We start from the raw sequence: 20304 nt of genomic DNA on the forward strand, positions 1-20304 counted from the left end.
GTCCCCCCAATACATATATATTTTTTTGGTTTTTTTCAAACATTGAAAGTTTCACGTGGAGGGGCACTAATTTGAAACAGACATGAGACATGGAGGGGCCTAACTTTGGGACATGCGGGCCAGATTTTAAATTTTTTATTAATTTAAAAGGAAAAAAAAGAACCCAGTGCTACTGCACGCAGTAGCAAAACCAGTTCACCGGTGCCAAAACAGAGATGGAGGGGCTGGGTTTTCCAGTGAGGGGAGGGGTGAAACCTCGGCTTCAGCTGTGTTTTCCGGCGAGGGGAGGGGCGGTCGCCACTCCTCGTCCTCACATGGCTTCGCCACTGGTGGTGGGAGATAGTGGTGACTGGCATTGCCATTTCTCCAAGGTGTCTAGATTACTCAATCTTCCCATAAAGAAAGAGAAATGCATGAATAATATACCTTTAAATCAAAAAGAAAATATTGTACAGCAATCTCAAGATTCTCCTTCCACTCATTCTCTTCAGTTTCTTTGTGTTTTGTAATACTTTCACTCTTACCATCAAATATGAATGCCCTCAGTTTAAGACAATCTTCTAGATGCAACAACTTCAAAGACGGAAGTTCAATAAATATAACTTCCTGAGCAGAATCTAGCAAGAGATATTGCAGTTGTAGATGTTTTAGTTTGCAAAACCTGTTACCCGTATTTACGTCACTATATTCTTCGTTTGGTACAATCTCTTCCATTTTCTGACATCTGGATACCTCAAGATGTTTGAGTTGTACAAGACGTCTAGCCATGGAACAAGAATCTAAAACCATCAAAGTTCCGTAAGCCCGGCAGTTTCATTCACCATAATGATTTCTTCGGCTTTTGTATATGTTGTTAGTTGTTTTTTAGTCCTTTCGGTTACAACAAAGGTGCTGCGGTTGGAGGCAGTGGCGAAGCCACGTGATGACGAGGAGTGGAGACCGCCCCTCCCCTCGCCGGAAAACACAGCTGAAGCCGAGGTTTCGCCCCTCCCCTCACCGGAAAACCCAGCCCCTCCATCTCTGTTTTGGCACCGGTGAACTGGTTTTGCTGCTGCGTGCAGCAGCACTGGGTTCTTTTTTTTCCTTTTAAATTAATAAAAATTTAAAATTTGGCCCGCATGTCCCAAAGTTAGGCCCCTCCATGTCTCATGTCTGTTTCAAATTAGTGCCCCTCCACGTGAAACTTTCAATGTTTGAAAAAAACCAAAAAAATATATATGTATTGGGGGGACCGCGTGGCATGTCCCCCATTCCTTCACTTAGTCAGCCCGCGTGTCATGCTTTACCATTCCAAATTTCTCCCTTCCCCAATCAGAGAGAGAGAGAAAGTGCAAAGCTTCTCCCAAAATCTCAGCAGCTTGAGCCTGCAGCCAACGCCCAACCCCAATGGAACGGAAAATAAATCCCCATTGGCTTATTTCTGTTGGCTTTTTGCTGCTAACACTAGCCACTCCAGCCGCTAAGCCGACTTCTAGCCTTCAATTTCAAAGGTAAATTTTTTAATTCCTAAATTTATAATCCCTAACCCTAATTAATTATTTAATACGAATTTTGTTTAATTAGTATAGAATCATATGGTAATGCACTAATATGGTTATTGATTATTGATTATTGATATGATTCTATGATTATTGATTGATATGAAATTATGAAATTATGAAATTATTTTTTAGGGTGAAAATTAAAATTTGAATTTTTGATTAGTTGTATTCATATGATTAGTTGAATGAATTTTTTATTTATTTAATAATTTATATACTTATTGGTATTGATTAATTGAATTGTTGGTTGGGTTATTATGCATATTAGTATAGTCTACTCTAGGATTAAGAGTCTAAGATTTTTTTTTCTTTCCATTTTACAGTTACGTAAAGGAACGGTACTATAAGAAACAATGCTTAAATCCTCCTTCAAACATTTCGGGTAGTCCTTCTCCTTCAAATATTCCAAGTAGTCATCCTTCTCCTCCTTCAAATATAAGAAGTCCTCCTTTGAATATTCTGAGTAGTTCACAACAAAGTGAGCCCACTGAGTTGGATGAGATATTGGCTAATCTTCATGCAGACTCTGGATATAGACGTCGAATGCTTGATTATCCACCTAATTATCATGAAACAATTCGTAGACACTATCTCCAAAATGATCCTTGTCAACCTAGAGACCACATTATGCCACGAAAAGTTAGCAACAAAAGATATTTTATCACCGGTTGGTTTGATAGGTTTAAGTGGTTGAAGTATAGTATATCAAAGGATGCTGCATTTTGTCGTTATTGCTATCTTTTCAAATGTGATTTCGATCAAATGGGTAGCACTGATATTGTCGTTCCTAACATGGAGGATTTGCATTTTGTACCTGGAAAATCAAGGCGTAAAGCTCCAAGACTCACAAACTTCCATTACTATCGTGTGGACCTCTATTTTCAAGTCCTTGATACAAAATTAAAGGAATTGAATGATCGCTTCAATGAGGTAAACACCGAGTTGCTTCTTTGTATGGCATGTTTGAGTCCGGTGAATAATTTTGCATCTTTTGACAAAGCAAAAATTGTTCGTCTAGCTCAACTTTATCCTCAAGATTTTGATCATATGGACCTCATGAATCTTCCAATTCAACTTGACAATTACATTCACGATATGAAGATGCATAGTGAGTTTTCATCATTGAGAGGAATTGGTGATCTTGCAAAGGAGTTGGTGAAGACTGGGAGGTGTGCAAGCTACATATTAGTGTATAAGCTTCTTACATTGGCTTTGGTGTTACCGGTTGCAACCGCTTTGGTGGAGAGAGCTTTTTCTGCTATGAAGATTGTGAAAACACCATTGCGTAACAAAATGGGAGATCAATGGTTGAGTGATAGCATGCTTGTTTACATAGAGAGAGATGTATTTGCTTTTATTGATAATGAGCCTATTATGCAACGTTTTCATGGTATGAAACGTCGTCGGCAACAATTGTAATTTGTTTATGTTGATAAATTATGGAAGACATTACTATATAAAATGATTTGGTTGTTGCTATTCTTTTGAACCTTGCACTCTTTTAACTTCGCCCCTCCTCCCGTCAATTCCTGGCTACGCCACTGGTTGGAGTAGAAACCAATCAACTTCAGTAAATTCCACAACGTCAGAGATCGTAATTTTGAAAACTAACAAGGTTATAAAGAGATAGTGACTCCAAATTTGGAAGGATATAGCCAACAATCACCAACATGGATGGTGTATCTTTTCAACTTATCCGAGAACAAGTTGTTCGGAAGAAGGTTTAGCATCTGGAACATGTATGTTTAATGCAGTTAGCTGAGACAAGTGCTTCAGCATCAGGAACATTATTTCTTCCATCGATCAGACCTTCCACCCTCCCATTGCTCAATGCTGTTTATTCCCATTCTCAAATCTTCTAGCCTTTTCAAGCTTGATGAAACATTAGGTGGAATCAGTACAATCTCAGAGCAACCACTCAAATCTAACCGTAGATGAGTCAGTTGCCCTGTTTCATCGTGCAACTCTTTAACCTGGGAGTGGGCAAGGCAAGGCTAAGAATTTTCAAGTTCAACTTGAACAATATCCCCCAACACGCACTGATCTAAGCACAATGTTTGAAGAACTGGTAGGTATTTAAGAGATGGATATAGTGATGGAAAACGAAGCACAGTTAAATCCAACACTTTGAGCTCTTTCATCTCTCCGCGATTCTTCTTCGCAAAGTCAAGCTGAAAATCTTTTTGGGTATGCATTGCAGAGTGTATAACTTTTCGCTCTCTAGATGTCAAAAGTAAATTACAAGTCGGTGCCCGGCGAAGTCCCACAAGGTCCAAATGAATTCTTCCCAAAACATCATCTAAAATAACAAGTGTTCTTGTCTTTTATTCTGTCCCATAAACAATTTGCCCTTCTCTCAGATTCATCAATGTGCATACCGAACTTTTCTGCAATTTGTTTCTGAATTTTCTCCAGGTCTTCTTTTTCATTGACATTCAGTATTATAACCACGTCATCATATAACTTATCTTGTGCAGCTTGTCTGAAAACCTGTTTGGCATCAATTAAAGGACAAATGAAGCATGAGTTCAAGTGACTCCTTAGGTTTGAAGGTTGCTTTTGTAGTGAATCAGGTATCCCACTTGACGTCCAACTGGAACAACTGTGTACTCGATTATTTTTCCAACGACCTTGGGAATAAATGAAGGTAAGACAAAACAGCCACTTTCAGTTTAGTAATATATCTGTTGAACATAAACGAAGCCAAAAACATGGAAAAAGATCTGGAAATTTATGCAACAAAATAAAATGAAAAATGGAAAGACAAGAATAAAATGTGATTGACATTGAATAATGAAACAAAAGACATACCTTAGCTCGTGAGAGGGAGACGAACGGCAAAGAAGAAGAGAGTATGTAACTTGATAGAGTGAGAGTAACGGCAAAGTAAAAGCAAAGTGAAGGTGAACGACAACAGAAATTGCAAAGTTGTGTTGTGAAGTGAAATTAGAGGACAAATGAAGATAAGTGAAATAAGTGTGGTTTACCGTATTAAAACGAAGTCGGATGAGTTGCTATTCAATAATACGGTCTAGTTGTATTTTTCTTCATTTGTAAGCAAGGAGTCTTAGGTTTTAACTTCGTGAATGATGATTGATAAGTTTGATACCAATTTATTCTTACCACCTTTAGTTAAGCTCTTTATGGCCCGATATTATTTTTAGTGATGCTCAATATCCATCTCATTCTGCACCCCAAGTCCACTGTGAGATAACTTGCATAAGAATCTTTTTTCTTCAAGCTCTCAAAATTACTCCTTCCCTCCATTGTAGAAAGATGGCAATGGTCGAGATATAACAAGGAGAAGTTTACGATTCTCCAATGATGTTTTTATTTTTATAGGTTTGATCATGTATATGAGCATTTGATAGTGAATACATGTATAGTGCTTCACAATTGAAAAGAAGTGGAATGGTAGTTTCAGGTAATTGCCGAGATTTTTGTTGATCCCCTTTTGTTGTGCTGCCAATTTTGAGTTCCTATCATGTAAATTGGTTGACTAAAATGTTAGTGTATGGCAAGTGCCTTCGCCCATGAGCAGTAGGTCTTGGGTTCGAGACTTGGGAGTAGCCTCTCCATAAATGGGGGTAAGGCTAACCGACATTCACCTCTCCCAGACCCTGCGTAAAGTGGGAGCCTTGTACACTGGGTACGACCTTTTTATTGTATTCTTAGCATAAACGTCAGACTGCCAATGACATTCTTTTGTTTTCTATAGCTGCCAGTGTCTAAACCTCCAACAAAATGGGAAACTTTTGCCAAAACAAAAGGTAAATCATTACTGTAGGAGTCGAACAGTACCTTTCTTCTGTTTCTTTTAAGGCTCTATTTTGGTTTCTCATATGTGGCCATTTGGGCATTGAGAGCTGTAGTTGGATTTAAGATTTTGAGAAATTGGAATGTCCTTTAGGAAAATGACGCAATTTGGGATTGGACCTGTCAAGTTGTTATATGAAAAGTCATAGGTATCCACACTCACCATTTTCAGAATTGTTGTAGGGATTTCCCTTGAGAGATGGTTGTGTGAGACACTGAGAACCTATAAATTTGTGAGATGTTCCAAGTCTGAAGGTATCACTCTGGAGAGAGAATTGTTGGGTCCAAGTTGTAACTCTGGAGTAATTTACCAATCTGTGCCGGTATTTCACCAGTCAGGTGGATCTGGCTCAAGTCTAGAAGCTGCTATTTTGTCATTTGTCCGAGCTCAGGTGGGATTGGACCTGTAATTTTATTTCAACCCATACGCATTTTCCCCACTGTGGTCAGAGTGTACCAACAAACTGGTTCTCATCAAGAGCAATGAATTCAAGAATGAATTGAAATATAGGAAAACTAACGAAAAGTCCAAAAAAAACTTCTCTTTTAACGAAAAGCCATTTTTAAAGGTATAGTGAATAGTGTCAGTTAAAGGTAAAAATGTGGTTTTTCGTTAAAAATGAACAATACCGGGAGTGTTTTGTTAAAACTCCCTTGAAATATTCAGTGAGCTTTTATGCGCATTTCTGGTTTAGTCCATTATTTTAATACATATACAATATTTATAATTCATTTGACATTCCCGAGGCAACGCGTGGGCTAAAACTACAGTAACTACGAGTCCTCTCTACATTCTAGTCCTCAATGGAGATGCTCTTAAGAAGATTGGAAATGATATTTTTCATGTATCACAAGAAGCAATAAAATGAGTACCAATTCAAGGATAAAGCTGTTTCAGTAGACGTGCACACAAGCACCACTTCAAATGCATCAATGTTAACATAAATCACACAAGCTTAATTTCCCAAACACCAAAACTGAAAGTGTAGCGAACAAAGCTTCAAATACAAATCACACTTTTACGACGAAACACGAGTCAAAACAAGCATAACATGACATGGAATATGCATCAGTGCCTTCCCAAATTGCACAAGTTTCTGGGACAGCTTTCCATTGAGGCCGCAGCTTGCATGCTTATATTAAACAAGATGAGATCAGCCAGGGAAGCAAGGTTGGGCACAGACCGTTGAGGGGAGAACAGAGAATAGTTAAAGTAACAAGAAAACTTGAGTATAATGAAAGTAGCAACCACAATAACGCCAAAGCCAAGAAAGCGTGCATCCTCTAGGATCTCCAATGCGTATTTCCCTTGACTCCAAGTAGCATAGTTTTAACCATTAAAAATTTGAACAATCCAATGTGATTTCCGTGGAATGTGTAGTGTGGTCCAACATATCAGAGTGCCTTCCAGTCTGCTCTCCAGGCTGATATTTCTTCCTTTAAAAAAAAAAACAGAAGGAAGAGGAAAATAACACACAAACATGCAATCGCACACAATCGGAAAACCTTAACACGCCAGGCAAAAGATGAGGATTCCTTTTTGGCAAAGAGTCTTGCAATTGTAACATCTACATTTGAATCCGCGATCACCAGCTGCTCCTGTAGAAATATATATTTAGTGGACAATTATAAATAAACACATAAACTATTCAGTATGAATTCTGACTGAACAACTATGAATAAGATGAATAAATCAAACTTTAAAATTTGACTTCAAGGTTCGGAAAAAGCTGAAAAATTGGAGAGTGAAATTAACAGATGCTTAATTAGTGAATGAAGAACTTACGGTTTGATCACGTTCATTCTCCTTTGAATCACCTAGCTTTTGTACATCATCAGTTTCCTCTGCTATTTGTAGTCTTTCTGGTCTTGGATCACTTTGGAGTAACCCATCAAGAGAAATCGTTAACTCAATCAACGGGCACTTCTCGACAATCAAATTGTTGGACGGTAAGGATGGGACCTTGAAAATGTAATTTCCAGTGCAAAATCCTTGCAGACTTGGTAGATCAAAAAGTTTCAAATGTTGCAAGCAACTGAAAGTAATCTCATTTTCTGGATCATCTCTGTTGCTCACTACTATTTCAACCATTCTTTCACAGGACTCAACTTCGAACTCCTTGAGTTGCTGCAAATTCTTAGCCACAGAATAAGGTATTAAGTATTGCAGTCCATGACAATACCGTATGGCCAAACTGGTTAGATTCCGAAAGGATATCAAAGTTGAAGCTAGATTCTCTAATCTGCCACATTTTTGCAGACATAGAATTTCCAAGTTTGGAAAAACAGGGACCCCTGGTTGGGAGTTTTCCATACCTAGATGCATCAGCTCCGGCATATCGATGAGCCACAAAGTCTTTACACGTGGGAAGGTCTCAACTTCATGTATTTCCCCGCTACTACTTCCTCGGTGGTTGTGGACAATTAATTCTTTCCAAGGAGCAGAGAGAACACCGAGGTTTTCAATATTCTGTAAATTCTCAAAGAAAACATCTGACTTGGGATGTGAAGTAGCAAAATAAATCGATTTTATTTTGCTGAACAACTCTGCCGGAAGTGGACCATACGGTTCATACCAAATCTCTGTGTTCTCGTCCAACATCAAGTATTCCAAGTTGATGAATGACTTACCCTAAAATATAATCAACAGTAATGACATGCTTTAAAATATTTTGAAAAATTGGACACCACATAATAACTTTAATATTAAAAACTTAATAAATATATTTACTTGATGTGTTTGTTTAACTAGTATGTAAAAATCACACAAAATTCGAATATCAAAAGAATTGTGTAAAAGTATGGTTACCTTCTCAATTAAAAAGAAAGGCTGTTTCATTGGTGTTGGATGGCTCAACTCAAGTTTGTCTTGATATGTTGAAGATTCAGAAGCAAAAATCTCCACATTAGCACATTTCTTGAAATTTAATGTATTGAGTAATGGCCAATTAGAAACATGCAGCCCTGGATAGAAACTCCGTAGTTGAGGTAGATCTTCAAACATCATACATGTTACTTTAGAGAATTCAAAACAGTTCAACTGAGTGGTAGATGATGTGTCATATACCACTTGTAGTGACTGGCATTGCTTTATTTGTAATGTCTCTAGAGCATTTAATCTTCCCATGATACTTGGCCCAAAGATATTAATCAGACTGTGGCATCTACGAACATCCATAATTTTGAGCTTGCTAAAAGAATCTGAATGAAGTTGGTTGTGGAATATTGTCTTCAACTTAGGTAAGTCCCATATGTACAACGTATCCAAGCTAGGAAATCCTACCTGTCACATATTCATTTAGAATTTGTGAACAAACCTTTTTTCACAAGAGTGGGACACATGCATAAGTTGGAAACAAAAGCTTAAAGAAACAAGTGAAGTTATAATTCACCTTTTCATCAAAGAGCTCAATATCTCTTTCTTCTTTGTTGGTTGTAATATTTTCACTCTTAGTATCAAAGATGAAAGTCTCCAGTTTAGTGCAATCGTCTAGATCCAAATACGCCAAAGATGGAAATTTAATGTAACTTCCTGAGCTAAATCTAGTGAGATTTGGAAGATGTTGTAACTCTAGACGGTTTAGCTTATCAAACATATCATCTGTATTCTCCTCATTTCTCACTATCTCTTCCATGATTTGACAATTGGATATCTTGAGATTTTTGAATTGTCTGAGACATTTAGCCATGGAACTCGAAAACAAGAATCTTAAACTATCACATTGATGCACAGTCAAGGTTGTTAAGTTGGGCATCATAACCTGCATAGCACATAACAGAATTCATGTTTGTATTAGGAAATTACAATTTATATTATTGTTAGCCGTATACATTCCAAAATGTGTAGATATAAAGTAAATATCATATATTTAAAAAGTAAGCTACTAGGCTACTGAACAAATATATGTCCTTGTACCTTCATTAATTCGCAAAGAACAAATTGGAGTAAAAATTATCTGGAAAAATAAATATAGGGCCAAAATTATGTCAATTTAATTTCAAATTTAAACTATTTTATTTTTTACAAAAAAAAACCTATCTTATTTAAATTAATACCAAAAACACATTATTGTGAACGGTCTTTAGTGGCAAGTTGTGAATTATCCTGATAGTTAGAGCCGGTTTCAAATTTTTTACAGTTAAAATAAGTAGCCTCTTTATGACACATCTCAATACTTGACACCTGTGCACAAACTTAAACCTAAAATAACCCTATCAACTCCCAATAAAATTAAATACAAATAAAAGCAAAAGTTAAGAAAAAGAAGCCTTTCATCCTCCTCTCTCTCACTTCCCCAAACACAATAGCAGCAATATCAATTGCATCTCCTTCACATTTTAAATTCATGAATCAAACCCAAAAGCCTCGCCCTTCAATTTGATTGCTCCTTCAAAGAATATGGGACGACCAATTTGGGAAGATTGAAGAATAAATCCCTTTTGGCCTGTCAGATTTGTGAAAATAAGCGTCTCCCCTGAAATTTCCTTTGTTGCAAAATTCGTTGAATTTAACATAAAAATACTATAGTAAAAGGATTTTAGTATTTTTCATGTCAAATTTTGGTTAGCATTATAAAAATTTATAATAGTTGGTTAAAATTTAATTTATGGTCAAAATTTTGGCTACTTTTCCAAATTTCCCAAATTACTTCCCCACACCTTTTTAATTTTTTAATATTTTTCTATCAAGTGTTAGTGGTGTGTCAAAAATGTTAAAAAGAAAAAAAATGTGGGACAAGTAATTTGAGGTGTGAATATAATCTCTCTTTGGCTTATTGAAAAAATAAATCTTAATATCAAGAATTGGTGGTTTTAATGAGAAACGCATCATATTCAAGGATGACAATCTAATTATACTTAAAAAAATTGTGTACAAGTATGCTTACCTTGTCAATTAAAAAGAAAGGCTGTTTCATTGGTGTTGGGTGTCTCAACTCAAGTTTGTCATGATATATTGAAAATTCAGAAGAAAAAATCTCCACACTACCGCATTCAATGAAGCTCAATTCGTTGAGTAATGGCCAATTAGAGACATGCAGTCCATGATAGAAACTCCGAAGCCGGGGTAGATTTTCAAATATCACTATTTCTACTTTAGGGAACCTGAACTCCTCATGTGTCCTTTTTGGTCCTTCTTCCATCGTGACAATTTCCTCCATTAAACCACAATTCTCGACCTTGAACTTGCTTAGCTGCTTAAGATTTTTGGCTACTGAGACGGGAAATAAATTCTTCAAACTCTCACATGAGGATATCTCAACTAAATTTAGATTTGGGCAATCAAAACCGTTCAACTGAGCGGTAGATGATGAGTCATATACTACTTGTAGTGACTGGCATTGCTTTATATATAAGGACTCTAGAGCATTCAATCTTCCCATGATACTTGGCCCAAAGATATTAATCAAATTGTGGCACCTACTAACATCCATAATTCTGAGCTTGCCAAAAGAATCTGAATGTAGTTGGTTGTGGAATATTGTCTTCAATTTAGGTAAGTCCTGTATCCACAATATCTCCAAGCTAGGAAATTCTACCTGTCACATATTCATTTTAGAAAGAGTGGGACGCATGCATAAGTTGGAAATGAAAGCATAAAGAAAATAAGTGAAGTTATAATTCACCTTTTCATCAAAGAGCTCAATATCTCTTTCTTCTTTGTTGGTTGTAATATTTTCACTTTTGGCATCAAAGATGAATGTCTCCAGTTTAGTACAATCGTCTAGATCCAAAAACACCAAAGATGGAAATTTAATGTAACTTCCTGAGCTGAATCTAGCAAGGCTTGGAAGATGTTGTAACTCTAGACGGCTTAGCTTATCAAACATATCATATGTATTCTCCTCATTTCCGACTATCTCTTCCATAATTTGACAATTCGATATCTTGAGATTTTTGAGTTGTCTGAGACATTTAGCCATGGAACTCGAAAACAAGAATCTTAAACTATCACATTGATGCACAGTCAAGGTTGTTAAGTTGGGCATCATAACCTGCATAGCACATAACAAAATTCATGTTTATTTTAGAAAATTACAATTTACATTGTTGTTACTTGTTAGCCATATATATTCCAGATGTGTAGATATAAGGTAAATGTCATATATTTAAAAAGTAAGCTACTAGGCTACTAGACAGATGTATGTCCTTGTACTTTCATTAATTAGCAAAGAACAAATTGGAGTAAAAACTATCTAAAAAAAAATATATATATATATATATATAGGGCCAAAATTATGTCAATTTAATTTTAAATTTAAACTTTTTTGTTTTGGACAAAACAAAAGCCTATTTTATTTTTAAATTGATACAAAACACAAGAGATCTTTAATGATAAGTGATGAATTACCCTAATAGTTAGAGCTGGGTTCAAATTTTCTAAACCCAAAATAAGTGTGGCCTTTTGACAAAAATTAATAAATAAATAAATAATAAGTGTGATCTCTTTACGACACGTCTCAATACCTGACATTTGTCCACAAACTTAACCTTAACTTAACTCTATCAAGTGTTGGTTTTTAATAATCCCAGAACTCAAGAACCCTAGTTATCTTTATAAGAACTCACGTAAATAATAAACTGTTCTTCTCACTTGATTATCAATATCAAGATTACAGTTTTAAAGGGAAGAATACCGAAAATAAATGAAAGCAACTCTCTCACGATCTTATGCTGATTTTGTGGAGAGTCTAACCTTAAACAACGGAAGCAATCCTAATTGTGGTGAACATGCTCAACCACGTCTTCTACTTACTAGGAATTGTGCATGACTTGGTCTCTGCATGGCCAGTCAGCTTTTATTTAATTTAAAATTTAATTAAACTTAACTTAACAACTCTTAACACCCTCCCTTAAACTGATTTCTACTAAAACCAGTTTAGGGTTTTGGTTACCAACACAAACTCATCATCAACTTATTCAACCTTCATGCATCCTGCTTGATTTTCTGCCCACTGTTTCTCGAGATTTTTGAGTGAAAACACTCCAAGTAACTTCCTCAATTTTTCAAATTGGGGCTGTTTGAGTGACTTTGTAAGAATATCCGCCAACTGGTCTCCACTCTTGCAATACTCGAGCTCAACTATACCATCATTGCACAGATTTCGCAGAAAATGAAAACGAACATCAATATGCTTACTTCTTCCATGCATTACAGGGTTTCTGGATAACTTTATAGCAGAAATGTTATCACAGAAAATGGTTGTTGAACCCTCTTGTTTTTCACCGAGTGCTTCAAGCATTCTTCTCAACCAAATAGCTTGGCATGCACTAGAAGCTGCTGCTACGAACTCAGCCTCAGTAATGGATAAGGTTACAATTTGTTGTTTCTTTGAAGACCATGTAACTGCTCCAGAATTCAGAATAAAAGCATGTCCAGAAGTGCTCTTCCGGTCATCAATGTCCCCCGCATAGTCACTATCGGTGAAGCCGACAAAATCTGAACCTCCTTGACTTTTGTAGAGCACTCCATAATCACTTGTTCCCTTTACATATCTCAAGATCCGTCTTGCTGCATTCATATGCATCTCAGTTGGTCTTTCCATATATCTGCTAATGACACTTACTCCATACATCAAATCAGGTCGTGTGAAAGTCAAGTACATGAGACTTCCCACGAGTTGCTTGTACAAGGAACTGTCTGCTGCTGCTCCATTTACATCCTTACTTAGCTTTAATCCAGGCTCTAATGGTGTTCCAATCTCCTTGCAATCAGCCATTTTAAACTTCTCAAGAACTTCTAGTGCATATTTCGTTTGACAAATAAATTTTCCAGCAGCCTTTTGAATCACCTCAACTCCCAGGAAATAACTCATTAATCCGAGATCAGTCATCTCAAATTCCTTCATCATAGAATTCTTAAAGTCTTCTATCATTTCAGCTTTATTGCTAGTATATATTAAATCATCTACATACAAGCAAAGGATTAACATATCTCCTCCAATCTCACCTTTAACATAAAGTGAATGATCATAGGGACATTTTTGAAACCCTAGCTTTCCAAGGTGAACATCAATTCGACTATACCAGGCACGAGGCGCTTGTTTCAGTCCATAAAGCGCCTTCTTTAGCTTATACACCTTTCCTTCTTCTCCATTCTTCTCATAACCTTGTGGCTGATCAACGTACACCTCCTCATGCAATTCTCCATGCAAGAACGCTGATTTTACATCCAATTGATAAATCAACCATGAATGTTTAGCAGCTAGTGAAATAACTAACCTTATTGAATCTTGCTTAGCCACGGGTGCAAACATTTCCTTGTAATCAATGCCGTGCTTTTGCTTGTATCCCTTTACCACCAAACGAGCCTTGTGCTTATCTACTTCTCCTTTCTCATTGACCTTTGTTCGAAAGACCCATTTTACACCAATGGTCTTATGTCCCTTTGGCAGCACTGTCAACTCCCATGTGTTGTTCTTTTCAATGGATCTTAGTTCACTATCCATTGCAGCCTTCCACTTTATCTCTTTTGAAGCCTCTTCAAAAGTAATTGGATCACTATCTACAAATAGTGCAAAATGAGCACTGTCATCATCTGAGCTTGTGTAGCTTGTATCATAATCCATCATCCAAGCTGGCCTTTTTCTTGAACCTTCACCCCTTAAGTTATATCTTTCTTCTTCAACTTGATGTGGTACTACTTCAGTTTGGAGTGGGGTTTGGGCCGTGATGGTTTCTTCATCAGATTCATCATCAACTTGTATTTGTTGGTTGTTCTTCTTGTCTGCAGACCATCTCCATGTTGTATTCTCATCGAATACTACATCCCGACTGATAATGATCTTCTCAGTTTTAGGATTGTACAACCTGTAAGCTTTAGACACATCACTAACACCAAGAAACACACATTTTTCACCCTTGTTATCCAGTTTCTTTCTTCTCTCATCTGGAATGTGTGCATATGCTATGCACCCAAACACCTTGAAATGATCCACATAGGGCTTTCTCCCATTCCAAGCCTCTTGGGGTGTCATATTTTTAACAGAAAACGTGGGACTTCTGTTAAGAATATGGACTGCCCAAAGAACTGCTTCAGGCCAAAACTGTTTTGGAACTTCTCCCTTTGCTAGAAGGGTTCGAACCATGTTGAGTATGGTTCTATTTTTCCTCTCTGAGACCCCATTTTGCTGCGGTGTATAAGCTGCAGTGAGCTGCCTTTTTATTCCATTTTTGTCACACAAAGCTTCAAACTCTTTCGAACAAAACTCTCCTCCACGGTCAGTGCGCAAACACTTGATTTTCTTTTCAGATTCATTCTCAACAAGAGCCTTGAAACTTTTGAATGCATCAAATGCCTCTGACTTCTCATGCAGGAAATAAACCCATGTTTTTCTACTGAAATCATCAATAAAGGAAATAAAGTACCTTTTTCCTCCATTCGAACTTGGATTAATTGGTCCACATAAGTCCGAGTGGACCAATTCCAAAATTGAGTGAGCTCTCGTTGCTTTTCCAATTGGGAATGCTTCTCTCGGCTGCTTTGCTATGACACATTCCTCACAAACCTTGGTTAGATTTGTGATTTTGGGCAAGCCTGTCACCATCTTCTTCTGGTAGAGAGTTCTTAAGCCATTAAAATGCAAGTGACCAAACCTATGATGCCACAGCCATGTTTCATCATCTTCTTTGGCCACCAAGCAAGCATTTACACTCTTAAGCTTCAACGGGAACAACCTGTTTGGTGACATTTTCACCACAGCAATAGAGCCTCTCTTTGGATCATATATTTCGCATTCTCCTTGAAATATAGTGATCCTATATCCTTTATCTTGAAGCTGTCCAGCGCTTAGAAGATTTGTCTTCAAATCAGGAATGAAAAAGACATTTGAAATTGTCTCAATGAAGTCATTTTTGGTCCTGATTTGAATATCTCCTTTTCCCATCATGTTCACTGTTGACTCGTCCCCAAAACTCACAGTAGTACGAAAGCTTTCATCCAGGTTGACAAAGGATGCTTTACACCCGCTCATGTGATTGCTACACCCAGTGTCCACATACCAAGTCTCTTGGTCAAAGTCCTCCGCAACATGAAATGCCATCAGCAGCGTTTCTTCCTCCTTTGTCTCAATAAAATTTGACTTCTCTCCCTTCTCTTTAGGAAGCTTGGTGTAGCACTCATTTCTGTAGTGTCCATAGTTACCACATCTGTAACATTCTATCTGTGATTTGTCAAACTGCTCCTTGCCTTTTCCTTGACGATCATCCTCTTTCTTTGAGACATAAGATGATTTGCTATCATCTTTATTCCAAAACCGTCCACCATCTCGATTTCCACGACCTCCTCTTCCACGACCACGTCCACCTCTTCCACGTCATCTTCCTCCTCTTGATCTTGAAGATTCAGTGAAGGTGAAAGCCTTCAAAGCTTGCTCTTGGGAGCCTCCTCGGTTGAGCTTCTGCTCATGAACCAGTAAAGAACTTTGTAGCTCATCAATTGACATATCCTCTATGTCATTTGACTCCTCAATTGAGCAAACCACGTAGTCGAACTTAGGAGCCATTGATCTCAAGATTTTCCCCACTACTTCATTATCTTCAATCTTGTGACCATGGATTCTCATCTTGTTAGCCATTGACATAGCCTTTCCAATGTACTCATTCACAGATTCCCCATTCTTCATTTGAAGAGTCTCAAAGTCTCTTCTTATAGCTTGAAGCTGTGCTCGCTTCACCTTTCTAGATCCTTGATACTTCTTCTTCATTGACTCCCATATTTGGTGGGAGGTGTCCTTCTCGAGAATGGTTTCGAGAATGGATCTATCAATCGCCTGGAATAGGTAATTCTTTACCTTTAAATCTTTCAGTTTCTGTTCATCAACCTTCTTTTGTTGTGCCGCTGACAAAATACCTTCAGGTATCCCAATCCCCATTTCCACAAGGTCAAAGTACTCTTTAGACCTTAAGAAGTTTTCCATCAACAGGCTCCAATGGTCGTAATGACCATCGAACTTGGGAATGGCTGGCTGCACAAAGCTTTCAGTTGCCTTTTCACTCGACATTGTTTCTTTCTGAGACCCCTAAAACCTGGCTCGTATACCAAATGTTGGTTTTTAATAATCCCAGAACTCAAGAACCCTAGTTATCTTTATAAGAACTCACGTAAATAATAAACTGTTCTTCTCACTTGATTATCAATATCAAGATTACAGTTTTAAAGGGAAGAATACCGAAAATAAATGAAAGCAACTCTCTCACGATCTTATACTGATTTTGTGGAGAGTCTAACCTTAAACAACGGAAGCAATCCTAACTGTGGTGAACATGCTCAACCACGTCTTCTACTTACTAGGAATTGTGCATGACTTGGTCTCTGCATGGCCAGTCAGCTTTTATTTAATTTAAAATTTAATTAAACTTAACTTAACAACTCTTAACATCAAGTCCCAATAAAATTAAATAAAAAGCAAAAGTAGAAAAAGAAGCCGCTCATCCTCCTCCTCTTTTCACTTCCCCAAACACAACAGCAGCAATATCAATTGCATCTCCTTCACACATTAAATCCTTAAATCAAACCCAAAAACCTCGCCCTTCAATTTAATTGCTCCTCCAAACTATAGGGGACGACCAAATTTGGGAAGATTGAAGAATAAATCCTTTTTGGTGCAAAATTCGTTGAATTTACACCCTGTCGATCGAGAGTGATCTCGACGTCACCATCGACGATCTCCTATTGCAAATCCTTGGGGTCCTTGCCGCCCACCGAGACGCAGGTTCCAAGAATCTCCTTCACTGTTCCCGCGAGCTCCTTCGGCCATGGATCTGTTCCTCATAACCTTGCCGATCTCGATGACGTCATCAAGGGAGATGCCGCCGCTGTGCTTGAAGAGGTGAAGGTCCGTGAGGAGGGGGCGGTGATTGGTGGCGTTGGGAAGGAAGGAAAGGGAATGGGAGAGATACCCAGTACGCTGGGCTACGCTCAGATTTTTTTATTTTATTGGGACTTAACGCCGTTAGGTTTGGTTGAGTGAATGGACAGATGTCAAAAAATGTAAGAAAATCAGAGAGGTCACAACTATAAATGAGTGCAGAAGATTTGACTTGTTAGTTGAATACCAATAGTTGTCACTTGAAATCTGAAAAAGGAATCTTAAAAAAATCGTGGGTTATAAAAATAAATCTTAAAAATTCGAAGAAGAAAACTACTTGGAGAAAGAATCATGCAACCCTTTTGCTAGAAAAAAAACAGAAAAAGTACCTCTCCATTACTGAAAAGTCTCGGTGGTCCACCAACTTCATCCTCCAAAACGATTTCGTCGGCTTCTGTATCAATCGTTAGCTTGCCTTTGGAAGAGAAACCAATAAGCTTTGGTAGATTCCGCAATGTCAAGGATTTTAACTTTTGGAAAGGTTCGCCTACGAGTTGCCCATAACACACACTTTCCAAGCTCACAAGGTCTTCAAAAAATAGAGATTCCAGGTTGGGGAAGGCATTACGAGAATAATGCCAACTGATGGAGTTAATCAGATATGTAACTTGGTCGTTGTTTTGGACATGGAGATGCTTCAGTTGTTTAACAGCTTCACTGTGAAATAGAAAGGAAATAATACTCACAATCTCCATCCCGTCCAAGTACAATTGCTCACATCTCTTTACCAGCAACTTCATACCTCGGTCAAATTGATTACTCCTGGTGAGCTTGAGTTTTAGCATGTTATAGCAGGTTGCATAGATGTCAGGATATTTCCAACAATCACCGATAAGTATGGTGTATCTTTCTAAATTATCGGAGAACAAATTGGTTGGAAGAAGGTTAGCATCTGGAACATGTATGTCCAATGCGGATAGATGAGATAAGTTCTTCAGCTCTGAAACGCTAGCATTACTTCTTCTGCCATCGACCAAACCTTCACCTTCCCACTGTTTGAAGCTTTTTATTCCCATCCTCAAATCTTCTAGTCTTGTCAAACTTGATATAACATCAGGTGAGACCAAAATCAGTTCAGAGCAGCCAGTCAACTCCAATAATTGTAGCCTAGTCAATTGCCCTATTTCTTTGGGCAACTCTTTAACCTTGGAGTGTAGCAGGCTAAGGATCTTCAAGTTTGTTAACTGCCCAACAAGTGTTATGTCTACCAACTCGCAGTAACCGAAACACAATGTGTGGAGATGCTTTAGGGATTGAAGAGACGGAGGTAGTGACGGAATATGGAATTTGGTTAAATCCAACACTTTGAGTTCTTTCATCCCTTCAAAAAATTTGCTTGGGATTTCCTGGGAGTCGCCAATATTATGCACATCCAACGTCAACAATTTTAATTCTGGGCATTCCCAAGGTGCTTCAGGAAGTCTGGGGATGTTGCCACCTTCTACGAAGATCCATGTGCATTTTTTAAGGAAATCCTCAGTTGGCCATTCTTTCAACCCATCTCCATATTTTCTTGAAAAGGCCTTTTGATCATCAGATGCAATCCGGACAGCAACATCTAGTACAAGCTCATGCATTCTAACAGTCTCATCGTCATAACCGTCCAGTAATAGGCAAGAATTTTTTAGTTTTTTAACCATTGAATTCAATGAAATCCGTGCCTCTTCCACTGTCTCAACGCTTCTAACCAAACCCAAGCCCATAGCACATTGAAACAAGTAAAAGACATAAATCTTGCCATTCCCAAATGCAAGAATTCCGCAAAGCAAGAACAATTGCTTAAGCTCTTGATCCTCCAATTGTTCGTAACTCCACTTTAGAGCCAAGAATTCTTTTTCATTCAATTCTTTCTTGTCAAATCTTTTGAAACTTCTCAGCGCAACTTTCCATTCATCCAAACTACTATCCCTTAAAGCACTTGCAACTGCAACAACCAAAACCGGCAAGCCTCCACATTTCTTTGCTAGTTGGGTTGCTTCTTTCAGTATACGGTTGTCTTTAACGACATTACCTGCCATCTTCTCAAACAAACTCCAACTTTCTTTTTCTCTTAAAAATCCAAGTTGAAAATCTTTTTGCGTACGCATATCAGAGCATAAAACTTTTTTTTCTCTAGATGTCAATAATAGCTTACAGTTCGGCACACCGACGAGTCCCACAGCTTCAAAGTCAATTCTTTCCAAAACATCGTCTAAAATGACAAGAGTCTTCCCCTCTTTTATCCTGGCCCGTAGGAGATTCCCCCTTGTTCCCCTATCCTCAGATTCATCAACGTACATCATCAACTTTTTGGTAATTTCTTTTTGAATTTTTTCGTTGTCTCTTTTTTCTTTGACATTTAGTACCAGAACCACATCATCAAATAACTTCTCTTTCACAGCTTCTCTGTAAACCTCTTTGGCAAGTGTTGTCTTCCCAACGCCCCCTAATCCGTACACCCCAATCCTGTTGATATCAGGTTTTTTCAATTCCGTAATGATATCCTTCACCATTGAAATCCTTGATTCAAAGGCCATGTACTCGTCGGAGGCTATGGCAGATATGTCTTCTAAGGCAGCATTGTAAGAAATTGTGGGAAACTCTTTTTTATTTTCATGTTCTTCAATCTTTCTCACCAATTTAGTTGATTTTCTGCTGAGCTGATGATAGGATATCAGGTTAGGACATACATACAAACATTTTGTCTTTGCACGGCCTTCATCATCCAATATTGCTTCTGCCTCTCGAGAGATCTCATCTGCTTCTGTCTGCCAGTTCCGGACATCAACTTCCACTTTTTCATTAACTTTTCTTTCGACTTCTTCAACTGCATGGTTCATCCTTTGTTTCACAGCATCAAAATTCTTCAATGTACTCCTTAGACCTTTAAGGTTGCTGTTGTAGAAAATGACATAACTGACTTGCCGTCCAAGTGGTCTAACTGTGTAGTCAATTATTGTAGGAATAATTGCAGTGAGTATCTCCATCGCCATGGCACCTTCAGCTTACCAATTCGTCTGCTTCTCCGATCTGTTGAATATATACGAATCCAAAATAAATAAATAAATTCAAGATACGAGAAAGGAATCCTTTATTTTCAA

At 37.8% G+C, this 20304-nt stretch overlaps 1 protein-coding gene and 1 long non-coding RNA gene across 3 annotated transcripts in view; one reads left to right on the forward strand and one right to left on the reverse strand.

The window, feature by feature from the left end:
- Positions 1 to 1367: 1367 nt before the first annotated feature.
- Positions 1368 to 2699, forward strand: LOC139188085 (uncharacterized). The gene is made up of 3 exons (XR_011571253.1): positions 1368 to 1490; positions 2369 to 2471; positions 2560 to 2699. It is a non-coding gene; the product is annotated as an uncharacterized lncRNA (long non-coding RNA).
- A 3481-nt stretch (positions 2700 to 6180) lies between these two features.
- Positions 6181 to 20304, reverse strand: part of LOC114823499 (uncharacterized) — a 28779-nt gene continuing 14655 nt past the window's right edge. Inside the window, exons 5-11 of one of the 2 annotated variants that reach the window (XM_070805126.1) lie at positions 17554 to 20233; positions 10982 to 11350; positions 10244 to 10894; positions 8750 to 9118; positions 8167 to 8640; positions 7144 to 7989; positions 6181 to 6956 (exon numbers count right to left, since the gene is read on the reverse strand). In XM_070805126.1, coding sequence (XP_070661227.1) covers positions 6753 to 6956; positions 7144 to 7989; positions 8167 to 8640; positions 8750 to 9118; positions 10244 to 10894; positions 10982 to 11350; positions 17554 to 20196 — 5556 coding nt within the window. In that variant the 5' untranslated portion in view covers positions 20197 to 20233 and the 3' untranslated portion in view covers positions 6181 to 6752. The remainder of the gene's footprint in view (positions 6957 to 7143; positions 7990 to 8166; positions 8641 to 8749; positions 9119 to 10243; positions 10895 to 10981; positions 11351 to 17553; positions 20234 to 20304) is intronic. The other variant, XM_070805127.1, reaches the window with a different exon arrangement.

This window comes from Malus domestica, chromosome 09 (genome assembly GCF_042453785.1).
Source record: "Malus domestica chromosome 09, GDT2T_hap1".
Lineage (NCBI taxonomy): Eukaryota > Viridiplantae > Streptophyta > Magnoliopsida > Rosales > Rosaceae > Malus > Malus domestica.